Genomic DNA, 22,591 nt, shown 5'->3' on the forward strand with positions numbered 1-22,591 from the left:
TTTATTTTTGAATCCCTAAACGGAAATGTGTTGTTTTGTTGTGTCTAATCCGACACCGTTGGGAAGAGCACCGTGGCTGAAAACTTCGGGAAAAATGGAAAAAGTAACAGGCGTAAAAACTTTATTCGCTAATTCACTGCCGTGATAAGGAACAACAGCGATGGATCTGCACGTTTTCTCCCTGAACTGGTTTTCAAACTGACAATGGTGTCGAAGGAGGGAAAAACGAAAATTTTCTCGCAATTCCATTGAAAGTCTATTTACTCATGGAGAAAGGATCAAGTCGGGAGTCATGAGCACAGGTTTGTTTCGTGGGGGAGCTAACTTAACTTAGCAAATACTCCGCTGTGCAAACGCCTGTTGTGGTTAGCTGTAATAAAATACAGATGTTTTTGAGTTTATTAGCAGAAATTGTAAAAACTGTTTTATTTGAAGCTTATAACGGACGGTAGCATCCACTCTATTTTTACCAAGCCACAGTTAATTACAGTTTTTCTTAATCACAGCTTTCAAAAATATACAGAAGAGAAAAGGGTTCAATTTTAGTGCTTTCTAAAACACCATACTAACTCTAATCATAAATGTCCTTTCCATTTGATAAACAACTACTGTTGCAGCTGGAGGGGGTTAAATCCTTTGTCTTAAAACATCTGTCCTGCTGTTGGTGCAACAAGTAGGAGTCGATACTAAGCTGCACTTTTAACATCTCACCTTAAACGCTTAACAATTGTCTGAAAATGAGTTGTCCCCTCGGTGAATTCCCACCAAACTGGACTTGCGCTATGTCGTTTTTATGATTGCTTTTTCCACGACGAGCGGTTTCAGTCCAGATAACCCGGTGTTCCTTATTACAGGAAAAACGTAAGGCCAAAATCCGCTCAAAAACACGACAGTTTAAAGTTCATTCGGTTTATTAGTAAGCGCATATCTCCGAGGACATAGTTTATTAACAACCGAGGCATCGTTAGCGTGTACTGGCAAATTCGGTTCATAGATAAACGACCACATAACAGTCTGATGAACAGTTTCAGATTAGCTGTCTCTGCTCATCACTGCTATCCAGGGTAAATCTTGACATAAATTCGGGTGAACCACTTGCCCAGTTTCACTTTTACAATCGAGGGTGTATGCCGAATTGAAAGGGACTCCAAGTGACTAGTGGGAATAGTTAATTACAAACCCGCCGCGTAGGTATTTTTGTTTGTAAACCCTGTGACTTTATACTGAGTGATTTTTTAACCGAGTCTGGCGACGCTCTCTCGGCAGTGGCAGAGCAGCATGTTTTTGATCGCTGGCCTTTTCGGAAACATCCGCTCGATGACTCCACTTCTCGTGGTGTCGGCCAGCCAAGAGTTTCAGCCAGTAGAGCGGAAAATATGGCCTACAATCTCAATTCACGACTTTTTATTAGAGTAAAGGCTTTTTTTTTAAAAAAAAAAATGTAAACTTTATTTAACCAGGTTAATCCCAGTAAGTGTCTCATTAGAGAGGAGGACACATCAGAATTATACTCATTACAATATATGGATAATATTGGCTGCTGTCAGTGTAATTTATAGAATTTAATTTAGACAAGCTCTCTCAAGAACAGGAAAGAGTGTACGAATTCAATTGAGAATTTGAATCGAATAATCCACTTTTACTTTGTACTTGCTGCTACAAAGGAGACGTATGACATTCACTACTCATTTAGTAGATCATTTCTTTATGTGTTAAACATGTGGTACAGGGATTTCATCATTATGTTAAAGATCCTAATTTTGATGCCTGATTTTACTTGGGACATCACTCCTACCTCAGTTCTTCCCCTCTGACCCTGAGAGTGACCTTTTGACCCCAGGTTTAACCGCAGCTTGCAGCTGTCTATGCTTATATTTAGGGAGGGGTGGGCGAAGCATGCTGTTGCATGATTCATTAGAGAGGGTGCGTGAGCAAATGATTTTTGACAATTTCTTGAAATCTTCTCCTTCTTCTTTACATGCAGGTGTGAAGAAGCCTCCATTAGCTCCCAAACCTAAACTCCCTGCTACCACCAAACCCTCTCCCCCGCCCATCGCCCCCAAACCAGGTCTTTTCTCTCAGTCCTCAGTTGCCTCCCAGCCTTCCCCTGCTACTCTCAAGAGGACAAAACCGGCTGTTGCGCCCAAACCATGCATTCCCAAATCCACAGCCTCCTCTCCTCCCGTTTCCCCCCCGCCACCCAAACCCAGTGAACCCCTCGTCTTGTCTCAGGAACAGGAGGAGGTTTTAGGTCACAGCCTCTCACTTCTCAACTCCAAAAACGGGATTTTATCAGAGAATAACAAGCGTGATTCGGATTACATCATTCCCACCTGCTCCTGTGAGCTCGAGGATTCTTCCCAGTGCCAGCATCTGGAAAACGGAAACGCAAGTGAGATTGCGAGCAATTTGCTCCAAGATCGGTTGCAGAATGGGATTTCTTCAGAGGGATTCACAGGGACGAGGGCACAGGAGAGAGCAGAATACCAGGAGGAGGGAGTAGCTGTGGAGAAGGTTGAAGGTGGGGGGATAAGCAAAAAGCCCAGGGATAAACCTCAAAGACAGAGACACCTTGATAAAGTGTTGGTAAACAAAGAGACACAGAAGACTGAGGAGCCGAAGGGGAGAGCCACACAGACTATAAAGCATCAGGAAAGGGCTGCTGCTGAGCCTGATGTTTCAAAAGCGGATGTACATAACACTCAAATAACAAATTTATCAGACTCTCATTCAGCCTGTGATGTTGCAGGCAGCATCATTGTCTCTTCAGGCATCCCTCCTCATGAGACGTCTGCAGAATCTGTTCAGGAAGAACACAGTGAGCCAGTCTGCAAAGCATCTCCCACCAGGTTACACCCTGAGCTCCAGGTTCCTGCTGCGCCAAGTAAGCCTCTCCCGGTCCCGCATCCTCGTAAACTTAAAAAGCCAGCCCTGGTGAGGCAGGATGGTGTGGAGGGCAGTGCCCAGGATCAAGTGGCGGACGAACAAAAACAGGGGATTGAGATGCGAGAGGCTGAGGGTAGACTGAGTCTAGCCGGTCTGTCTCTCGGTTCAGAGTGCGAAGAGCTCAAGCGCGACACATGTGACGACCCTTTACCCCAACAAGACTCAGGTTTGGGAGATGATGAGACCAACGTGCCCGTCCCTCCTCCTCGCCAGACCTCCCTCTCACCTCGCCTCCACAGATCAGTCCACGTCCCCCCTTCTCTTAACAGAAACACCTCCCACTCCTTAGTCCTGCTGTCACAACCTGACTCAGTGAGCCATAAGAAAGAGGGTGAGGAGCACCGGGTGGAGGAGGATGAAGAGGACGGGTACGGCGACTTCGCCCGCTACCCGATCACTCACAGCCTCCCCAAACAGATCAAACTAGGCTGTCATCCTCCCCTGGCTAACACCAGAAAAGCCTTTTCCAACGAGGATCAGCAATCACCGAGGGCACCACCCAGAAAACCTCAGAGACACAGCATGCCAGCAGCCCCTCCACCCTCCATCTGCCCTCCTGCACCTCCACATGCTAACACCCCCATGAGGGCGCTGCCTGCGCCCCCTCAGGAGAAAACAGCCTGGCGCTTCACCCGACCCTGCGTCACCTTCTTCAGCCGACAGATGCCCACCAGGAGCAGCGTGCCGCCAAAGAGCCGAGCTCCAGCTTTGGGGGGCAAACAGAGGGCACAGTCTTTCTCTGCAGCTGACCTGGCAACCCGGGCCGACTCTCAAAAGAGGAGCCTCTCCTTCCGGAAGCTGCTGGAGCTCAGGCTGTCTGTCAAGATGCTGCCAAAGCTGCTGGCAAAGGGAGGCCAGTCTCTGGACTGTACCAGCGTGGAAACAAACCGGGGGGAGAAAAGCCTGGAGCGGCCTCAGAGCTGCATAGGGGAGGTTGATATTTGTGGAGATGGTGGAGAGGAATCGGTGGAGTATGAGAACGTTCCTCTGTATGAGGAGATCCCAGAGTACATGAACCTGCCGTTCCATAGCGCGAGGTTGGGTTGGCCGCACGACTCCGACGCAGCCGATTCAGACATCTATGAGGTGCAGGATCCCTATCACAGATACCAGGACCATGAGTACGAGAGGTACCGTATTTCATGTATTAGAAAGTCTGAATCTTTTTATTATTGATTGATTTGTCCGTTGTCATCTGATTTGGAGAGATTGTAGTAGAAAGATGACAGGACGGTAGCTAGCAGGTGTTGTATTAAAAGATTTATGGTCAGAATAATCTCAAACAGTTTAACCGCAATTGTCCATGAAACCTCCCAGTTAAGTTCAAGAAAAGAGACATTTCTATTCTATGAACAAAGGCCGCTTGTGTTTGTGTGTGTGTGTGTGTGTGAGGGGAAAAATAGCCTGAGAGTGGATGTAGGTACTTTGAGGTCCAGGTCCTGTTTACCACACTTAGCTCCTGCAATCTCAGCTGAGCCGTGGCTTCAGTGTGGGAACTGATGTGTGTGACAGGTTGCACAGGTGACATTAGTGGTTTGTGTTTACAAAGAGAGCCAAAGTGCGGCTCAGAGTCAGTGGCACCGAATTTGAATAGAGCATTGATGTGCAGCAGGTCAGCCTGTTTTCCTGTGGGTTATTTTCAGTGGCCAGGACAGGAAATGTCTGAGAATCGCAGAAACGCCACACAGCTCTCTAGAACAGGGAAAATAAACCTCCAGCAACCGCCGGCCTCCTCCTCCTCCTCAGGCTGTCCGCCCTCGCGCTGTGCTTAGCCTCTTCTTAACCTCATCAGTCCGTTTTTCTCCTTGGCGTTTCTGTGAGAACATCTTAAGTTTGTTCTCAGAAAATGAACAACTAAATCATCTTTTTGAGTCACACCTCTGGAAAAGCAGCAGTTTGCAGAGGGCAGTACATGAAAGCAAGCTTGGTGAAATATTTAAGGGTAACATAAAATATTCAAACTGAAGATAAAAGTGTCACGCTTCAAAGGACTTTGAACACAAAGTGTGTACATAAACTACAACATCTTATTAAATCATTAATCAAATAAAATTAAAAATTAATTAAATCAAATAAAGAAATGCGTTACCACAGGACCTCTTGTGGTGTCATACGGTGAGTTTATCAGACAGGTGTGAACCAAAACATTAAAAGCTAAAATACTCATCAGAACTGAGTTTAACTGTGAGTAATTCTTTGTGGGATCCACTCTCTGGCAAAGTTTAATGTTTTGTGCTTGAAGCACACAAGCCAGTTGCTGGTCATGGATATTGGCTACTTGAGCAGTAAAAAATAAGTTATATTTGACGCTGGCTCTGTGCTTAGACTTGTGTGCTTGTGTACTAGTCCTAGTAGATGACCCAAACAGTTCATCAGTTGTCAGAATTGACTTAACACTTGTTTTTGAAGGATAAACGTCAATGGTCGGACTGCCCCTCAAGTCTGGTCTTGATAGTAGGTCCAGACTGCTGTGATAGTCGTCCATTTCTCCTCTGTGGGATTTGAAATGCTCAAGTCGAGGCCACGTTAGGCGGCGATGAAGCACACTGGTGTGAAATCGGCCGCTAAAACAATTAAGATGTGCCCTGCTCCTTAATTCTGTCTGGTATGCGGAGTGGCTCCCGGGGCGTTTGTGTGCGAGAGGAGAAAGAGCGAGCGAGTGAATCTGTAGTGCTTCCCAGGCATCTGAGCCTGTTCAGTTTATGTAAGAAGCCTCAGGCTGTAAACAAGTGGCGCTCTGTGCCTGACCCAGTGTGTTGGAATGCTCCACTATGCAGAAAGAAGTTCAGGAAGAGTGAGCGAGTATTGAGATTTAGGTAAAAGAGATTATCAGGAGACATGTAAGATAAGTAAGGAAGTGGAGAGAGTGGGATATCACTGATGAGAGAGAAAGGAAATGTGAGAATTTTGGGAGCCCTCCCCCCCTCCAGTCTTTCTATGTGATGTTTATCCTGAGCCATCACCCAAGGACAGTGAAGCAGCAGGACTGGGCCGAAGGGGCAAAGCCGAGACACATCAGTTTCTCCTGTTTTTTGAAGTCTCAGTTTATCCATCTTTGCGATCAGACAGTTTAAATCTGCTTAACAGACGACGAGAGCGAGATCAAAACACCGGGGACACACAGACACATGTTGCTGCTTGCACTGATCTGGCAGCCTTTTAGTGGGAAGAGCCAAGCCAAAGTGTTGTCATGCTTCCTGCAGCAATGCTGATGAAGCAGCACCTACACAGATTTTAATCTCTTTGGCATAAATGTACTGTGGCTGTAGATCTGCCCAAAACATAATAATAATAATGACCGGGACGGTAAGGCAGTACGGCTGGAATCATCATCACAGTATTAATAAGAATATAGATTATGTCTCATCATATGGAAATGGCATCCAAAATTACACTAATAAAGTGAAGAAGATGCTCGCCACACACCAGCTCTGTTGGCAAGCGAGACTATTGAAGCGGACGTAACCGAAACAGGAACGTTCTTGTTCTTCCTTTAAGAAAACGTTTGACCTAATATCATAAAGTTGTTGGAAATATTAGAGGCTCATAGTCACTGACGGTGTAAAGTCTGTAACTCGGTCTCTTTTCTTCTTTAGCTGTTCAAAGATACCTCATTGTGTCCAACAGTAAGTCAAAGCATCACAGTTCAAATGCAGTTTTAACAAGAGTAAGTCAATGCATTAGATTAGATTAAATTCAACTTTATTGTCATTACACATATACAAGTACAATGCAGCGAAACGCGGTATTATGGTTCAGACGCACTTCAATGCGTACATTCACTATTTTTTCTTGAAAAATAACTACATATAACGAATCGATTGACTATCAAACTAGTTGCGGGTTATTTTTCTGTCCACTGGTTAATTTATTTATTGCATTATGTGCATTTCCATAGTAAAGTCTTTCACTGAGCAGTTTGATCCAACACCATGGATTTTAAAATTATGCTCAAGCATTGTTTTATTTTCTTTAAACCTCCAAAATGAAGATGCTGAAATTGTTCCTGCAGATGTTAGTCAGAGTGTAATCAGTGTGTGTGTTCACTTTATGATCATTATTATCAGCTCCTGATCTGTCTGTGAATGTCTCACCCTGCCCGAGTTTGTTGTGTCAAATGTGTGGCGTTTGTGTTTTGGCGAGCAGCGGCTGGCTGAGGCAGGACGTCCACTCTGAGGAGGAGGAGGAGATCCACAGCTCCGACGAAGAGGACAACAGCTCCACCTCCAGCAAGGAGCACCTGGACGAGGCGGACCGACAGGTAATCAGTAAACCCTCTAACATTACATTCTACTTTATCTTGCACATTACAACATTACACTGTTTATTTGTTGTATATACACTTTTTTATATTGCTTTGTATGTTTCTGTTTTTAACATATTTTGTATAGCTTATTGTGTGTAAGGCTGCTGCTGCACTGTAATTTCCCTGCCTGGGATCAATAAAGTATATCTATCTATCTAAACTGCAAGGCCGATTCTGTCATAATACATAATACTAAGACTGTAAAGTCATAAACCAGTTAGGTGTGTATAAAAATAGAAATGTTTGGCTGTACATGATGACGACAGCAGAACAGTAAAAATTTATTTTGTTTCCATATGGACACGCTTCTGGTTTCTACCAGTGGAGTTTAGTTTTTTAGGTTCTTTTTTTTTCTTCATAGCAGCTCCAAACCTAAAGACTTAAATATTAATAAATACAAAATAAAATAAACACAATTTTAAACTTATTTATTTTTTGTATTTAAAAAAAATCAGTGCAACAATTGATTATTTTTACTATGACAGAAAATTGTGAAAAACAGATTGAGATTTTTGCAATATTTGTTAGCTGGCAGTAATCAGACTAAATGGGTGATTTGATGTGAGTGTTGAAGTTTAAATCTGAGTCCAAGATGACACCAGGATTTCTGCCTTGACTCTTAGTTATGAGAGACAGGATGTTAAGGTGTCTGCCTTCCGTTCCGTGCTGCGAGGATGGTTATCTCAGTCTTATCTCTGGTCAGCTGGAGAAATATTTTACTTGATGCCAGCGTATAAAATAGGCAGGATGTTTCATATCACCGCCGGTGGCTAAAACGTCAACACAGCCACTGGAGATTGTGCACACGTCTGCTGCCAAGTGTGTTCGTTGGCTGTCACAGTTTTCCAGAAGAGGGTGTGTGTGTGTGTGTGTGCTGAAGCGGGGGGTGGGTGAGCAAACACAGAATGGTGGCAGCTTCAGGAATAGCTCTCTCAATGACTGAAAGAGTTTTTTCTTCCTTTCTTACTTCGTCCTGTGTGACCCTCTCCATGATACTGTCAGCGCCTGTGTCTGATGCCACTCAAAGCTCCGGGGTATCGCAAATGCAGGCTCCGATCTGGCCAGTAGGACATTTCGGTCGAGTTGGGGGCCAAGGCCACCGTCCAAATTAAGTCACTGAGAGACCGCCCCCATTACCATTCAACAGCACACACCATCAGGGAGACACAGAGGGAGGGAGGGAGGGAGAGAGGGAGAAGGGAAAGGTCGGAGCTGCTGTTTGGAGGGCTGTGAACTCGATCCTCCATGGTTTTACAGAGTGAAAAAGGATCCAGTGATCATGGTGATCTGCAGCGAGCCTGTGAGTGATCAGGTTTGGTGAAGTCGGTCGCTCGCAGCGTTTCTGTAGCAGTGCTTAACAGTTTGTGTGTCTCCTCTTTCAGCAAGAGGATGAGATGAAGAGGAAGAAGGTGGTGCACATCGCCCAGGAGATAATGAGCTCAGAGAAAGTGTGAGTACCTTTAGGTCGCTGCTGTAGGTGTAAAAACAAATCCCAAATGTGCAGTATTTTATGCTTGTGACTGATGTGTTTCTGCTCTTTCTTCAGGTTTGTGGATGTCCTGAAACTTCTTCACATAGTAAGTCTTATTTATCCCAGAGTTGCATCAAGTAAAGGAACAGTTTTCATGAGTTCCCTCTGCAGACGAGGGAACATGAGTGCCCAGCGTTTTGTTACCCGCGCAGACGCTCTGATTGTTTTGAATGGTGATCAAAGCTTTTTCCTCGGGATGGGCTCGAATTAATGAGGTCTTGGCTCCAGTGCACGCTTTAAAAGCTGCTGCGTTGGAGGGTTTTTGGTTTCCTGGGCAGGTGAACGTGTGGCCACAAAGTGGGAAGGCAGTGCTTTGATGAGTCCCATTACGGGGGGAAAGCTGTCAGACAAGTCAAGAGTACGTGTGTTTCTGTGCAAGGAGAAAGAGAGGCAGTTAAAAAGAGACATTATTAACGTGTCTTCAGTGAACGTTAGGTTTGGCTCTGTGTAGTTCAAATGCCAACGAGTTTGTTTTCCCAGTTGAGTTGAACATGACGACAAAGTACTTGAACGGGAACAGGGTCGTTCCTCAGCATAAATGTATTAGGTTACATCTTATAGATGCACAAATAAAGGGAAATGCCTTCCAGCAGTAGTAGTTCAAATGATGTTCTTAAGACAAAAATCAATTTCTACATACAGTTTGACAAAGTTCTTTCGCCATCCCTTTATTAATCTGCTGCCATGATTAGAAGCTAGTACATCCCTGAAAATCTTAATCACAATACTTTTATGTCCTCACCTTGATAATAGCAAGTGACAAGACATTCACAAACTTATTCAGATTTTTCTTAACTATGATGTGCACTCACTGACGACCACGAGTCTGCTTGATATGCTCTGCTGATTCTGTTCCAAAGAAAGATGCGAAAAGGCTGCGTTCTCACCCATCGTGTTGAGCACTTCTGTGTTTAAGACTAACAGGAGCCATGTGACCAGATGACGTCTGGTTGTTGACATGAGCAAGATCAGGCTGGTCTTCTGACTTCTGTCGTCTCTGTTTGTAAATGAAGGGCGCATTGCCCAGCTCTGTGTCCGTGCACTGCTGCTGAAGATGACTCGAGTTCAGAACTCTGCCTTTGTTTATGCATATGTCAAGGCCAGGCTCTGCGGTCGGTCAGCCCCGAGGGGAATCCCAGGTGAGAGGGTTCAGACGACCCGCACCGAGGGTGGAGGTTCCACCTGTCTGGCAGCGTCAGACGGGGCTTTGGCAGATTAGTAGAAATGATCGTCCTGTGGCAGACGGGGAGGGGAGGGGGCTCTGTCCAAGAAAAGAGGTCAGATCGCATTCTTCCTTCTGTGCTGACGGCGCGGCCGTGCAGCAGCTGCTTCCTCAGGCCAGAGAGACGACCTCCAGACACACACATACCTGAGATAATCCTCTGTGTGTGTGTGTTGCATGTGTGCTGAGCGTGGGCTGGTTACTGCGTGTGTGTGTGCGCATGCTTGTGTCACCCAGCCGAAGTGTTTACATTTTTTTGTCCCTTTTTTGAAGTTAGTGACCAAAGTTAGTCTTGATGTGAATATTAAGTTGGTGGTTTGTCAGACTGAAAGTGAGCAGTTTTTTTTTATTTTTCCTTGTTTGTCAGACCTTTGTGGTTAAGGTTTAACTGAGACAAAATAAATATCTTCTGAGTGCACAGGTGGTAGTTTTCGAAGCCATGATAATAGTGTGTGATAATAAAAATAAGTCGTAAGGGTTTCGTGATTAGATTTCAAAAACGAGTTTGACTGTAAATCAGTGTATTGAGGCTCTCCTAGTAATGCATTAGACTACATTTTAAGAAAATATTAATACACTAACAGAAGTCACGGGTGTGTGTGTGGGCACATGTTCGTCAGGACATTGGGATCCTGCGTGGCCTCCCTGCTTCCTTCCAGGTGGATGTGTGTGTTGGCACGCTGAACGAAGTCAAGAATGCTGACTCAGCTCTGTGTGTGTGTGTGTTGTAAAATATGTGCAGAGGTGCGGAGCAGGGGTCAGTTTATGAGGTGATAACCAGCTGTTCCTGTTAAGCTGCAGCACAGTATGTTGTCATGTGTTGCCCCACCCTGTACAGCTCTGTGTGTGTGTGTGTGTGAGAAATTATAATGAACACCCACCCTCTGATTGTGTCTCTTCAGGACTTTCGGGATGCTGTTGCCAAGGCAACCCGTCAGAATGGGAAGCCAGTGGTGGATGAGCGGATCCTCAGTCAGATCCTGTATTACCTGCCACAACTCTACCAGCTCAACAGAGACCTGCTGAGGGAGCTGGAGGAGAGAGTGGCACACTGGTAAACACACACACACACACACAACACACATAAATCTTTTCTTTTTTTGATTTAAGCAGTAGTATCAAATACAATATTTAGAGGATTTAGTCTTAATTCTGTTTGGTAGACAATCATGATGTGAGGTTTGGGACTGCAGTTCCCATAATTCTCCTGGTTGGATGTTACTCTAGAGAGGCGGAGGCCCTCTACTTCTGATGGACCACCACAGGACCTTGTTTCACAAACACTGTGTGTGGGAGTTAACGCGGCAAGAGACAAATAATTTTCAAAGCCGTTTGAATTGTGCCACGAGTTGCACACATGATGCTATTCACTGAGCGAAGGGAACTGTTTATGTCGGCCTTCTCACAGGAGCGATCACCAGAGGCTGTCGGACATCTTTGTCCAGAAGGGTCCTTACCTGAAGATGTACTCCACCTACATCCGCCAGTTTGACAACAATGTAGCCCTGTTGGACGAGCAGTGCAGGAAAAACACCGCGTTCGCCGCTGTCGTCAGAGAGTTTGAGGTGAAGCTGGAAGGGGGTTGTGTGTGTTTGATTTTACACTGTGCATGTGTGTGTGCGTGTGTGTGTTTTATTGAGCTTTATCTGTTTTCTTACAGTGAATGTTGGAATTTCAGTTATTATTATTGTTCAGTTAGTTTCACTATAAAATGTTTTGTCTTTTTCCAGAGTAGTAATTCATTGCCAAAAATTTAAGTCTTTTCATCATCATCTTCTTCTTCTTCTTTCTTTTCTACTTTTACAGTTTAACTTTTTTTTTTAAAATAATATTTATTTTTTATTTTCTGCCCAACAACTCATCACTTCGTAGACATTTAAAGATGATTGCGGTTTGTTTTCCCTCAGATGAGTCCGAGATGTGCCAGCCTGGCTCTGAAACACTACCTGCTGAAACCGGTGCAGAGGATCCCTCAGTACCAGCTGCTGCTCACAGGTACGAACTCCCTGACACTCTGGTCTCTTCTACAAAGCTCACACACTGAAGGTCAAGGGTTTATTGAATCATGCTGCTCTTTTATTGACAGCACGTGAATCAGGCTTGGACTGAAGTCAGGTCCGTTTCCTCTGGCTGCATTCAGGTTTTGGTGCCATACTGACACCCAGTGGACAATCAGAGTAACAGCAACCTGTCTGATATGACGGATAAATATTGCAGAGCCGATTTACATTATTCAAAACACTTTCAAGGGAAAAGACAGAGAGAGACTGTCTGCACACTGAAAATAATTCTCCTCCACTTCATGTTCTTGCTCCACTATATTAATTTGACGCTCATAGTTAACAGGAAACACATCATATGATACAGTTCTGTACTAATGATTTATCCAGGAGTATCCAGAAGTATGTTAAAATTGTCTCCTCCTGATCCCAAGAGCTAGAATAAATATTGATATTTCTTCTCATGTATATTCATTATGTGAATGTACATGGCTATGTGTGGAGCTCCCATTTTATCTATATGTATAACCTGTGAATGTTTGTCTTGCAACAGTCAAACAGTTGGACTAAAAAAATCCCTCTAGGCTCTTGCAAATGTCCGTCCCTCTTTATCTTTGGTTGCTGTTTTTTTTTTTTTAATCCGTCTTTTTTTTCTCAAATTCAAACCTCTTTTCCAGATTATCTGAAGAATCTCCCAGAAGATTCTGAGGATTATAAAGATACGCAAGGTCAGATGAAGGACAATACACACCAGGACAATCATTTGGGCTGAATATGTAGAGAGAGAGAGAAACACTAATGCTTTATCTTTGCCATCCCTGCAGCTGCCCTCAGCATAGTGAAAGAAGTGGCCAACCACGCTAATGATATTATGAAACAAGGGGTAAGAACTTATTCCATAAAGAGCTTTATGCTTCGTCTGCTTCAGCCTCGCCTCACCTCTCTGATGTTTTCAGGATAACTTTCAGAAGCTGATGCACATTCAGTACAGCCTCAATGGTCACCATGAGATCGTTCAGCCGGGCAGGGTAAGTCTCAGGGGTGGCTTTCAGTGAAATCTCACCAAAACCAAACTTCGCATCCCGTTTAGTTTTGTCGTGGAGGCAGAATTTTCACACAGGTGTAAGTTATCTCAGAAGACTGCCAAATTCCAGAGTTACTTAATAGCTTTTTGCCTACAAGGAGACGCTGAAACATCCATCCATTTTCTATACCTATTTACATTTTTTTCTGCACAGTAATCCATTTCTCACACATCTAAAATACAAAGACGTCCCAGCTGGAGCTCATTTGCTCATTTCATGGTTTTACCGAGTCATTATAAAGCTGCATGTTCACCCTAATTCATTGTCTGGCATAACGAATTTACTCCCACCATCATCCTTCTCTATGCTTCTGTTTCGTGTCTCTCAAACTCCCTTAGAGTCATTTAAGGTTATCGTTTAGCCACTGTAGGAGTATTTAATTGCTGCCCATTCAGATCATATATGACCGTGTCTGCAGGTGTTTCTGAAGGAGGGCACTCTAATGAAGCTGTCCAGGAAAGTCATGCAACCACGGATGTTCTTCCTGGTGAGCACCAGATAGAAAACTGTTTCTGACTGAATCCAACTTGTGTGTTGTTTTTACATTTTTTCTTGTCCAAATGGACTTAATTTATGATCCTCCATACATCTGTCTGTGTTTTACCTTTGTGTTGTTTCTGTGTTTATTCAGTTCAATGATGCACTCATGTACACCACACCAGTCCAGTCTGGCCAGTATAAACTCAACAGCGTCCTCTCTCTGGCTGGGATGAAGGTTAGAGATTCACCTACACTGAATTTGTCATATGTACTCACTTTTATTATTACAGTTTCCCTCAACCACATCGGTTATCCCTTTTCTTTCTGTCTGTTTCTTGTTTGTATGTTTTTTTATTCAGATTTTGTTCTCATGTTAAATATTGTTCTTTATTTATTCTCAAAATTTGATTCCGTCTTACATTTTTGGTCATAACATCAGCTAAGCTGTTGCTGCTTTTGATTCCCAGTCCTGTAAACCTGCTAGTGTTCCTCTGAACTGAAATATGGGCTCTAGTGAATTATTGATGCACTGTTGGCAGCAACAGTTTCAGCTTTGCTGAGATATTATCAGTTCTACACAATCTGTGTGTGTGTTTTCCAGGTGAGTAAACCGAGCCAGGAGGCCTATCAGAACGAGCTGAACATCGAAAGCGTTGAACGCTCTTTCATCCTGTCTGCCAGGTCAGCACTTGTTGACTACAACATGACATTTTGCACATTGTGAGTTGTAAAACCTTGACTTTACGGTGTTTGCTGATGTATTTTGTGCTTGCAGCTCGGCTACAGAGCGAGATGAGTGGCTGGAGGCCATTGCCAAGGCCATAGACGACTACACAAAGAAGAAAATAACCTTCATATCAAGTCGAAGTCAGGAGGAGGTAAAAACTATAAAACTGTGTTAAGGATTTATGAGATTCAATTCACCCGAGTTGTTCCACCTTAACCCTCCGTCTCTCATGACTCAGGCGGAGGGTTTTGTCGACAACGGGGCCCCGTTAGGTTCAAAAGCTCCCATCTGGATCCCAGACCTGAGGGCCACCATGTGCATGATCTGCACCTGCGAGTTCACCCTCACCTGGAGGAGGCATCACTGCCGCGCCTGTGGCAAGGTCTGTACCCGCCATGACCGCCAGTCATCTAACACCACATCCTTTAGCTAATTGCTCATCGCGGTTACACTTGTGTTCTGATAGGTGGTGTGTCAGGCGTGCTCTGCCAATAAGTACTACCTGGAGTACTTGAAGAACCAGCCGGCGCGTGTGTGTGACCACTGCTTTGCCAAACTGCAGGAGAATAGTGAGTAAACAAACATTTATGTTACTGATATTGTTGCGAAAGCCCATGAATTCTGCTTCCGTGTTCAAGAAGCTACACCTTGCATCGATTGCACTCCTCAGCCATTATATATATGTATATGTGTATCTTTTTAGGTGACCGCTGTGCCTCAACATCAATTTCTCCCATCAAATCTGGAGCTTTTTCCTTCACTAGAAAACAGAAGAAAATTCCTGCTGCACTGAAAGAGGCAAGGAGCATAAAACTGCTCGTGGACTACATTTGCTCAGCACTTCTTGGTGTATAAATTTTTGGCATCTTTTGCATGTAGTGAGCATGTGCAGAGACTTATTTGTCTCATGCTGTTTCTCCAGGTTTCTGCCAACACAGAGAATTCCTCCATGAGCGGCTACTTAAACAGGTCAAAAGGCAACAAGAAGCAGTGGAAGAGGCTGTGGTTTGTCATTAAGAATAAAGTCCTGTACACCTACGCTGCCAGTGAGGTACTGCTGTGTGATTTGTTGTTTTACTCAAGTCTGTGTAGCTTTTCTGCCTTTTGGTTGAATAATTTTTTTGTCCCCTTAGGACGTTGCAGCGTTGGAGAGTCAGCCCTTGCTTGGGTTTTTCCTGAGGGAGGAGAAGAACGGGCCAGCTCAGAAGCTGCAGTTCAAGCTGTATCACAAAAATACGCTGTTTTACATCTTTAAGGCTGACGACATCCCCACCGCACAGAGGTATCCGAATTAAGACAATACCTAAACTTATGATCCTAGATGATCCTAGATTTGGGTCCTGGTTGATTTGGCAACATCCAGCATGATAACAGCAAACACTCATTGAGCAGCTGTAGTGTTTACAGCGCAGCCAAACAAACTCACACTGAATTCAGTCAGTAATAATTAAGTGTAACCTGATTTTGTGCTGCACTCAGAGTGAGTAGTTTTCACACAACAGCAGGAGAGCACACAAATGTTTGTAACCTCGCTGCAGCTATTTAAAACTGATCCAGTTAGAAGCAGGCAGAGTTATGGAGGTGGAAGGTGGACTTGGCGTTGCTTAATGAAACACTACACTTAATGACTTAATGAAAATCATCTCAGATTACAACTTAAAATTGTGTTAAACTAAAATAAGGCATGGAAGTGTTTCACTGTGTGTGTAACAATGGTAGCAAATTTTCTGTTTTTTCTGTGTTCAGATGGATTGAAGCCTTCCAAGAGGCAATGATTCTTGAACAGTAACCTGGTTTTACAGCAGTGAAGTCATATCACAGCCCCGGAGCCAGTAGATGGACAACTTACGGCCCCTGATTGGTCTCAGGTCAAGGGTCACCAGCTCAGGAAGGACTCTGGATGGGCTGTTTTTCCAAACAGAAACCCACTGCAGAGCAACACATACTGTATGTGGAAAACCAGACTGCTTTTCCCTCAAAGAACTGGATTCTGTTTCTCTCAACATATTTTCTACCAGCAACAGCTACTGATGCTCAGCAGTGCTGACTGAGGTCACAGTTAATGGTTTGTCACAGCTGTGGGTCAAAGGTCAAGTCCAGAAGCATGTGTGTGGAAGTGAGACAGAACGGTTTTAGGGATCTATAAATCCCTCAGAAATCCTCGGAAGTCTGGGAATTACTTTCAGCTGCAAATGGATGAAGGATTTACATTTGTGTGAAACAAAATATACAAAACTGTCCACCTTTGTTCAAGCATTTTCACATTGGCCACACTTTGGAGTTAAAAACATACAGGATTTAAAAGAAAGACATACACTCACATGCACTCATCATAAAATATTCAAATTGCTGAGATGTTTCATCTGAGTCATGGATGCAAAATGTTGCAGATGTTTGTCCAAGAGTTTAATGATGTCACAATGTGGGGATTTTACTGTGAAAGTCGGGCTTCTACAAAGAAACAGGAAGTTGATGCTCTGCTCTTTAGGTTGATCTCTCTGGTTAAGAGATTTTAAATCCTGTATTTTTAGATCTAACAAAACATCAAAATCATGGGTTGAAAAAAACAGCATCCTGGAGAAAACTGGAAATGAATCATGAATATTGTAGATATTTTGCATACAGTTAAAATGTGTGTTTGCCTGTTTAGCTCCATTAGAAATGGTTAATGGGTAAAAGTGTGTATATGAACATGAAAGAGCAACATTGACCTTTTTTTTATATCAAAGCCAAGAGCTAATATTTATAAAATAGGATGATTTTATTGTTTGAAGAGCACAGGCTGCCAATTTTAATATGGGAGTCAGGGTTTGTTAAAGAAATATTTTTCCATCAAAACCATTATTGTTTTAAGATTTAAAAAAGAACTGCTTACAGAAAAGGAGGATTTTTAATGAGCAAATACTGTGGAAAATATGCACAAACTACATTTCTAAGGAAATGCTCAAAAGAAAGAAAACATTTTGTATTTTGATGCTTGTTTTTGATAACATTGTGCCTTACATCTTTTGTTTTGAGATAAGTTGCAATAACTATAGGTGCTCTGCTGGAAATTCTTCACTAAATAAGGACATTTAAGCATCCAGTTTGCGTGACTACTCACTTTCTAGCCAGGGTACTCCGGCTTTGTAGCTTTAAAATCAGTCGTTTTTTCCAGGTCTGTTTCTTGGTTAAGTTGTCACATGTTGCACTACCACATTAGGGTAAATGAGTTGATTTCATAGTTGAAGAAATCCAAGTCTCTTTTTAATGAAAGAATAAAATAATTAATATTGTCATCATAGCTTCTGGCTGCTGTTGTCATACGGTTTCTTCAGATTTGGGCTTGTGGGGTATGAATGTGCAGCAGCCTGGTTTGAAAATGCTAGTCAGGAACTACCAAGCATGCATTAACGGCGACCATCTGTAAACATCTACTCTATCAGTGTTAGAGTTTTCCATAAGCAGTGATTTTAAACTGTCAGGCAACAGTTTTGAATAAAATACATAGAAAATATATATCCTGTCCTCCTGTATTCATTTCCTGTTTTGTTACTTCAAAGGGTGAAAAGCAGCCAGCTGTGGAGAGAGTCACAAACGGCTGTCACTACTGAACTGCACAGTGCAAACAGACGCATGTGGGAGGCAAACTAGTTAAAGTGTCGTGTGCATCTGTAGTCTGGGTCTCGATCAAAGCACTGGTTTGAGAGATAAGGCATTTTTAATGAGTGACTCATGATGCCGAAGAGCTGAATTTTACTGTGGTTTTATGCTCTATTTCCCCTCCGTCTCCCTGAGCTGTGACACTGGACCGTGTTAGATCCACCCAGCGGAGAGAGACAGAGACTGTCCTTTAATTAAAAAGACGAGTTCATGTCTGTGTCATCGGCTCTCGAGCAAGCTGCTGGATTTACAGATTTACCTTTTTGTTTTCCACTTTTGATATGACTTCCTCGATAACGTGTTTGATATGCGAGTCGTGCAGTGTGAAGTATGAAGTATTTGAAAATGTATAGAAACTTTGAAACTTTTAATGCAAAATATAAATAAATCAACTCATAATAATTATGATGTATAATCAAAGGTTAGGCTACCTAGCAGTACATTAAGTAATTAAAATTAGCCCCACCTTTTGTAGCTGTAGCAATAAAGTGATCTACACGTTAATGCATCAATAATCTTAATCTCTCTTTATTTAATCGTATTTAATCCAGTAAAATAATGTGATAAACGTGCTGAAATGGGCCATTCTAAACTAAGCGTACTTCTTCATTAAATTTTGGTATACTTTTACTTTAAGTATATTTTGATGCTAATATGTTTGTACTTTTACTTAAGTATTTTGGCTGCCGGACCTTTAATTGTAAAGAAATATTTAACGCAGACAACTGACCGCCTATGGAACAAACAAATTGCATTTTTAAATACTGTATTATACTTCAGTCTGACAGTGTGAGTTATATTATTCATATAAGGCAGATTAAGAACTCCAGTTGCATGTAGCGCTACATTTGGGTTTGTATATGGAACAAAAAGCCTGGTGGTTTTTACTCGGACCTGTTTTAATGCAGAGCAGTCCGCCTCGGCAATTCTTCCGTCTCAAGATGGCGGAGTATGCAAACCTTGTCCGAAGGGCTTTAGGACAATTAAGAGGTCATGGTGGAGTCCGAGGTTTTCTTCTTCAATTAGTCAGGTCGGTGTAATTAGTATAGTTTAAGGGTGTATGATGGTCCGCTATTAATGACTGTGAGAGCTTCATAAAACAGTGTTATTCGGGTTTTCTGTTCAGTTAGCATGTTGACAGCTAACAGATCTGGATCTCTAACAAACCTTAAGAGATGTTTAACGTCTGAAACAGCTATATGACAGTGCAGAACGTTCGTTACATTTCTGTTGCTGGTGCGTTAAGTTTTTGCGCCAGAGTTCATTAAAAAAATCTCAGAATTTAACTTAGTGTTTAGTGAAGTATGAGTAGTAATACTACAGTGTAGTAGTACAGTGTACTCTGTTACGAGTAAAAGTCCTGTATTTACATTTGGACTCAGTAAGGTGGCTAAGTATCATCATAAAAATGTATTTACACCAAAAAGATAAATACTCCTACATAATGGCCCATCTCCGAATAATGTCCATTATATTATTGTTTTTATTAAATCTTCATCACTTTTAGGTGGAAGGTAAAAGTGGGGCTAATTTTGACAACTTAATTCACTGCTTCACAGCTTGTGAACGTTTCTCTTGGGATCAGTAACATCTTTTTTTAATATATAATACTCATCATATACTCATTAATTCTGTTTTGCATTAATTATCCAGAAACCAAAGTTAAATGTTGTGGAGTAAAAAGTAAAGTGTTTCCTTCCGAAATGGCATGAGTATAAGTATAAAGTAGCAGAAAATGAAAGTACTCAAATAAATACCTTAAACGTGTACTTGTAATTGTACAGTACAGTAAATGCATTTACTTTCCACGGCGGCTGATTAGTCTGAAGTCACAGGCACTTGAGCTACATCTCAGCTGTCAACCTGACTGTCATGATTTCATTGTCAGGGTGAATGATGTGAAGACGGGAACCCTGGTTGGTGTGGATAAATATGGAAACAAATACTTTGAAGACAACAGGCACTACTTCTTTGGTGAGTCAAGTTTTCCCAGATGCACTTAATTTCAAATCATTAACGGGACATTTGCAGCAAATACATATTTTTTTCAGGTGTATTTTGCTAATGATGCTGTTTTATCACTCTGTTTTATCAGGAGACAAATACTCAAAGGAGTCTGTACGTGGTTCACAGTAATAAACTTTTTTTTTTATTTAACTCTTAAATGTGTTCAGGACGTCACCGCTGGGTGGTCTACACAACAGAGATGAATGGAAAGAACACCTTGTGGGAGGTGGACGGCAGCATGGTTCCAGCCGAATGGTATGACCTGCAATTTATTATAGACACACACCACATAAACTCAATGTCATCGAAGAGATAAATCACCAAAAATGAAAGAAAATAAAGAATTAGCTTGAAAGACTCCATTACCTAAACCAGCTACCTTCTTCATGTTCACTCCTCAGGCATCGCTGGCTGCACTGCATGACAGACGACCCCCCCACCACACATCCGCCAGAGCCCAAGAAGTTCCTGGCAGACATCCACCAGTTCAACGTGAGTGGCAGCTCGCAGCAGTACGTGCCCTACTCCACCACCCGCAAGAAGATCCACGAGTGGGTTCCACCCAAAGCCGGAGCTCAGTGAACTCTGACTGCTTATCTGTAAATTATGGTATCCTGCCACTGTATCCAGCATGTCCTGAATAAAATCTCTAAACATTTATGATGGGAGTGGCAGTTCTTACATGAAACCCGTACAGTGTTTTACGCAGCTTGAGAGTTGATTTGTGGTTTAAGCTCCAATATTGGACATTTGAGTGTCTGCTACAGAACAGCAATAAATGTACAACCTCGTTCAATGGCATCTCAGTGCTACTGGGGGAGGCAAATGCTGCTTGTGCCATAGTGAGTTTACAGCAGTGCGTCTCTGCTGTGTGTTTATCACTGTGGGATTATGCTGAGCTGAGGGAAAGTTGCAACACGCAGCATTTCACACTGAGGTGTGTAGAGATCCTCCTGAGCTGACTGTGTGGTCACACTGTGTCAGAGTGACTGGACATACACACTTGTCATGACTCAGTGCCAAATCCCCTGTGAAACTCCAGCCAGGACTGGGACAGGTTAGTGCTTGGTTATTGTTTCCACTTTTATAATTTTGTCCAACCCGTTTATATCCATACATATAGAAACGTGCAGTATATATATAATTAAATCCTTCATAATGACCAAAAGTTGACTCAATAACAGCATCACTCAGAGCACTAACTGAACATTACAACCTTCGTGACGGTGTGATTTATTCCAGGACTGGTGTTTTAAATTACATTACTTTCAGCTGGCTGTATAATAATAAAGATAATAAAGATGTTCTTTTTAAGAATTTTTAAGTTCAAAATGTCATAACAGACATAAGTTCTTATCCAACACAGAGATTTTTAAATGCATTAAACATGTCCACAGGACATATTTAGAATGTAGAGTGAAAGCCGCTTGGTCCTTAATGAAATAGAAGAACCAAGTAAACGTTAACAGCTAGCAGTTATTGATGAAGTTTTGGACGTCTCCATCAGGGTGAATTGTACTTTTATCGATAATCCTCATCATCGAGCGTCTCCATCGGGTAAAATTTTTAATTTGTTCAATAATTTGGTTTATGATCAAATAAATCTAATGTCGTTCCCTTCAGTTGTGCTTCATGTTTAATGTTACGAAGCAAATGTTAGCATGCTAACTCGACAAACGGTGAACTCAGTTTTAACATGCTAATATCAGCGATTAGCTAGAGCCGTTAGCACGGGATGTTGAAATAAATATGTTGCGTCTCGTATGTGTACAATAACTACATTTACTTTTGTGCAATTTGAAGTACTTGTGTGTTACTTGCTCCACTTTCTTCCACTACATTTTTGGACGCAAATTTACTTTTTCCTCAAATATACTTGTTTGACAACTTTGCTTACTTTGCAGATTCAAATTAAAATATAAAGAAACGAATTCTTAAATTCTGACGTTTTTGAATGGAGTTTGGTTTAACATTCTTAAAACTCTTCAAACTTATGTTTGTATCGAAGATTTCACAGTACTGTCACTGAATGCTTCGTCCACAACTGTTCAAGAGGCTGAGGTCTGTTTTTTATTTTTAAATGAATGAATGTAGTGTTGACATGATGTTTAGGTAGATGAGATTTTAACTGTCTCTCTGTTTTGTTTTGTTTTTTAGGAAACTGAAGCAGTTAAATGAGGAGGCTCACTGTTTCATCACTTTTCCCTCGAGGGGATAACCTGGAGGAAGATGAAGAAAAAGAAGAAAGTCACCTCAATGTAAGCGTCAGCAAACAACGCATCTGTAATAGTGTTTAAAGGCCAAGAGGGGGCGTTGTTCCTATCGGTTTATGTCTCTGAGTCAGCCCTGTCACCCCGGCTGTATCACTGCAAGATCAGTGACAGAGAATGAAAAAGGCTTTTGGCAGCTTCTTGAGTCAGCATTCCAGTGAACAACAATCCTCTCTCGTCTTTATTTAGAAACCGGAGGAGTCTTTGCTCGGATAGTGGAGGCAGCATCTAATCCAGATCCTTAAAATTATCCCAGAATAATAAATTGGAAGTGCTTTGACGGATGACAGAAAGCCCTGACTGGCATGTCATGTGCTCTCCAGCCCAGATTTTACATTTGTATTCAATGAGTCGCTCTTCTAATTTGTCTGCATC

The 22,591-nt window shown here is 42.4% G+C and overlaps 3 protein-coding genes across 5 annotated transcripts in view; all 3 read left to right on the top strand.

Annotated features, from left to right (window-relative positions):
• The first annotated feature begins 38 nt into the window (after positions 1-38).
• Positions 39-17,795, top strand: fgd6 (FYVE, RhoGEF and PH domain containing 6). Its single transcript, XM_046378714.1, has 21 exons — positions 39-302; positions 1,985-4,076; positions 7,093-7,207; positions 8,635-8,702; positions 8,799-8,829; positions 10,908-11,059; positions 11,414-11,570; positions 11,913-12,000; positions 12,683-12,733; positions 12,830-12,888; positions 12,962-13,033; positions 13,509-13,577; positions 13,722-13,805; positions 14,172-14,251; positions 14,346-14,448; positions 14,536-14,679; positions 14,764-14,866; positions 15,001-15,095; positions 15,220-15,348; positions 15,431-15,579; positions 16,044-17,795. The coding sequence occupies exons 1-21, from the start codon at positions 293-295 to the stop codon at positions 16,084-16,086; spliced, it is 3,894 nt and encodes a 1,297-aa protein (XP_046234670.1). The 5' UTR covers positions 39-292; the 3' UTR covers positions 16,087-17,795.
• A 1,018-nt stretch (positions 17,796-18,813) lies between these two features.
• On the top strand, positions 18,814-20,606 carry ndufa12 (NADH:ubiquinone oxidoreductase subunit A12). The gene is made up of 4 exons (XM_046378839.1): positions 18,814-18,969; positions 19,828-19,913; positions 20,114-20,201; positions 20,348-20,606. The coding sequence occupies exons 1-4, from the start codon at positions 18,842-18,844 to the stop codon at positions 20,526-20,528; spliced, it is 483 nt and encodes a 160-aa protein (XP_046234795.1). The 5' UTR covers positions 18,814-18,841; the 3' UTR covers positions 20,529-20,606.
• Positions 20,607-20,741: 135 nt separating this feature from the next.
• The window catches only part of LOC124053565 (transmembrane and coiled-coil domain protein 3-like), a 40,052-nt gene continuing 38,202 nt past the window's right edge, over positions 20,742-22,591 (top strand). The window contains exons 1-2 of one of the 3 annotated variants that reach the window (XM_046378830.1): positions 20,742-21,003; positions 22,104-22,204. In XM_046378830.1, coding sequence (XP_046234786.1) covers positions 22,121-22,204 — 84 coding nt within the window. In that variant the 5' untranslated portion in view covers positions 20,742-21,003; positions 22,104-22,120. Of the gene's footprint in view, positions 21,004-21,364; positions 21,504-21,971; positions 22,008-22,103; positions 22,205-22,591 lie in introns of those variants that run through there. The other 2 variants (XM_046378831.1, XM_046378832.1) reach the window with 2 other exon arrangements.

This window comes from Scatophagus argus, chromosome 22, assembly GCF_020382885.2.
Source record: "Scatophagus argus isolate fScaArg1 chromosome 22, fScaArg1.pri, whole genome shotgun sequence".
Classification (NCBI taxonomy): Eukaryota; Metazoa; Chordata; class Actinopteri; family Scatophagidae; genus Scatophagus; species Scatophagus argus.

Bases quoted from the DNA above. Each gene is read 5' to 3' on its own strand.
- ndufa12 (XM_046378839.1), top strand. From the start codon at position 18,842: ATGCAGAGCAGTCCGCCTCGGCAATTCTTCCGTCTCAAGATGGCGGAG. The intron at 19,914-20,113 runs GTGAGTCAAGTT...AAATGTGTTCAG, and splicing joins CAACAGGCACTACTTCTTTG to GACGTCACCGCTGGGTGGTC. The intron at 20,202-20,347 runs GTATGACCTGCA...TTCACTCCTCAG, and splicing joins AGCATGGTTCCAGCCGAATG to GCATCGCTGGCTGCACTGCA.
- fgd6 (XM_046378714.1), top strand. The intron at 12,001-12,682 runs GTACGAACTCCC...CCTCTTTTCCAG, and splicing joins GTACCAGCTGCTGCTCACAG to ATTATCTGAAGAATCTCCCA. The intron at 15,096-15,219 runs GCAAGGAGCATA...CTGTTTCTCCAG, and splicing joins TTCCTGCTGCACTGAAAGAG to GTTTCTGCCAACACAGAGAA.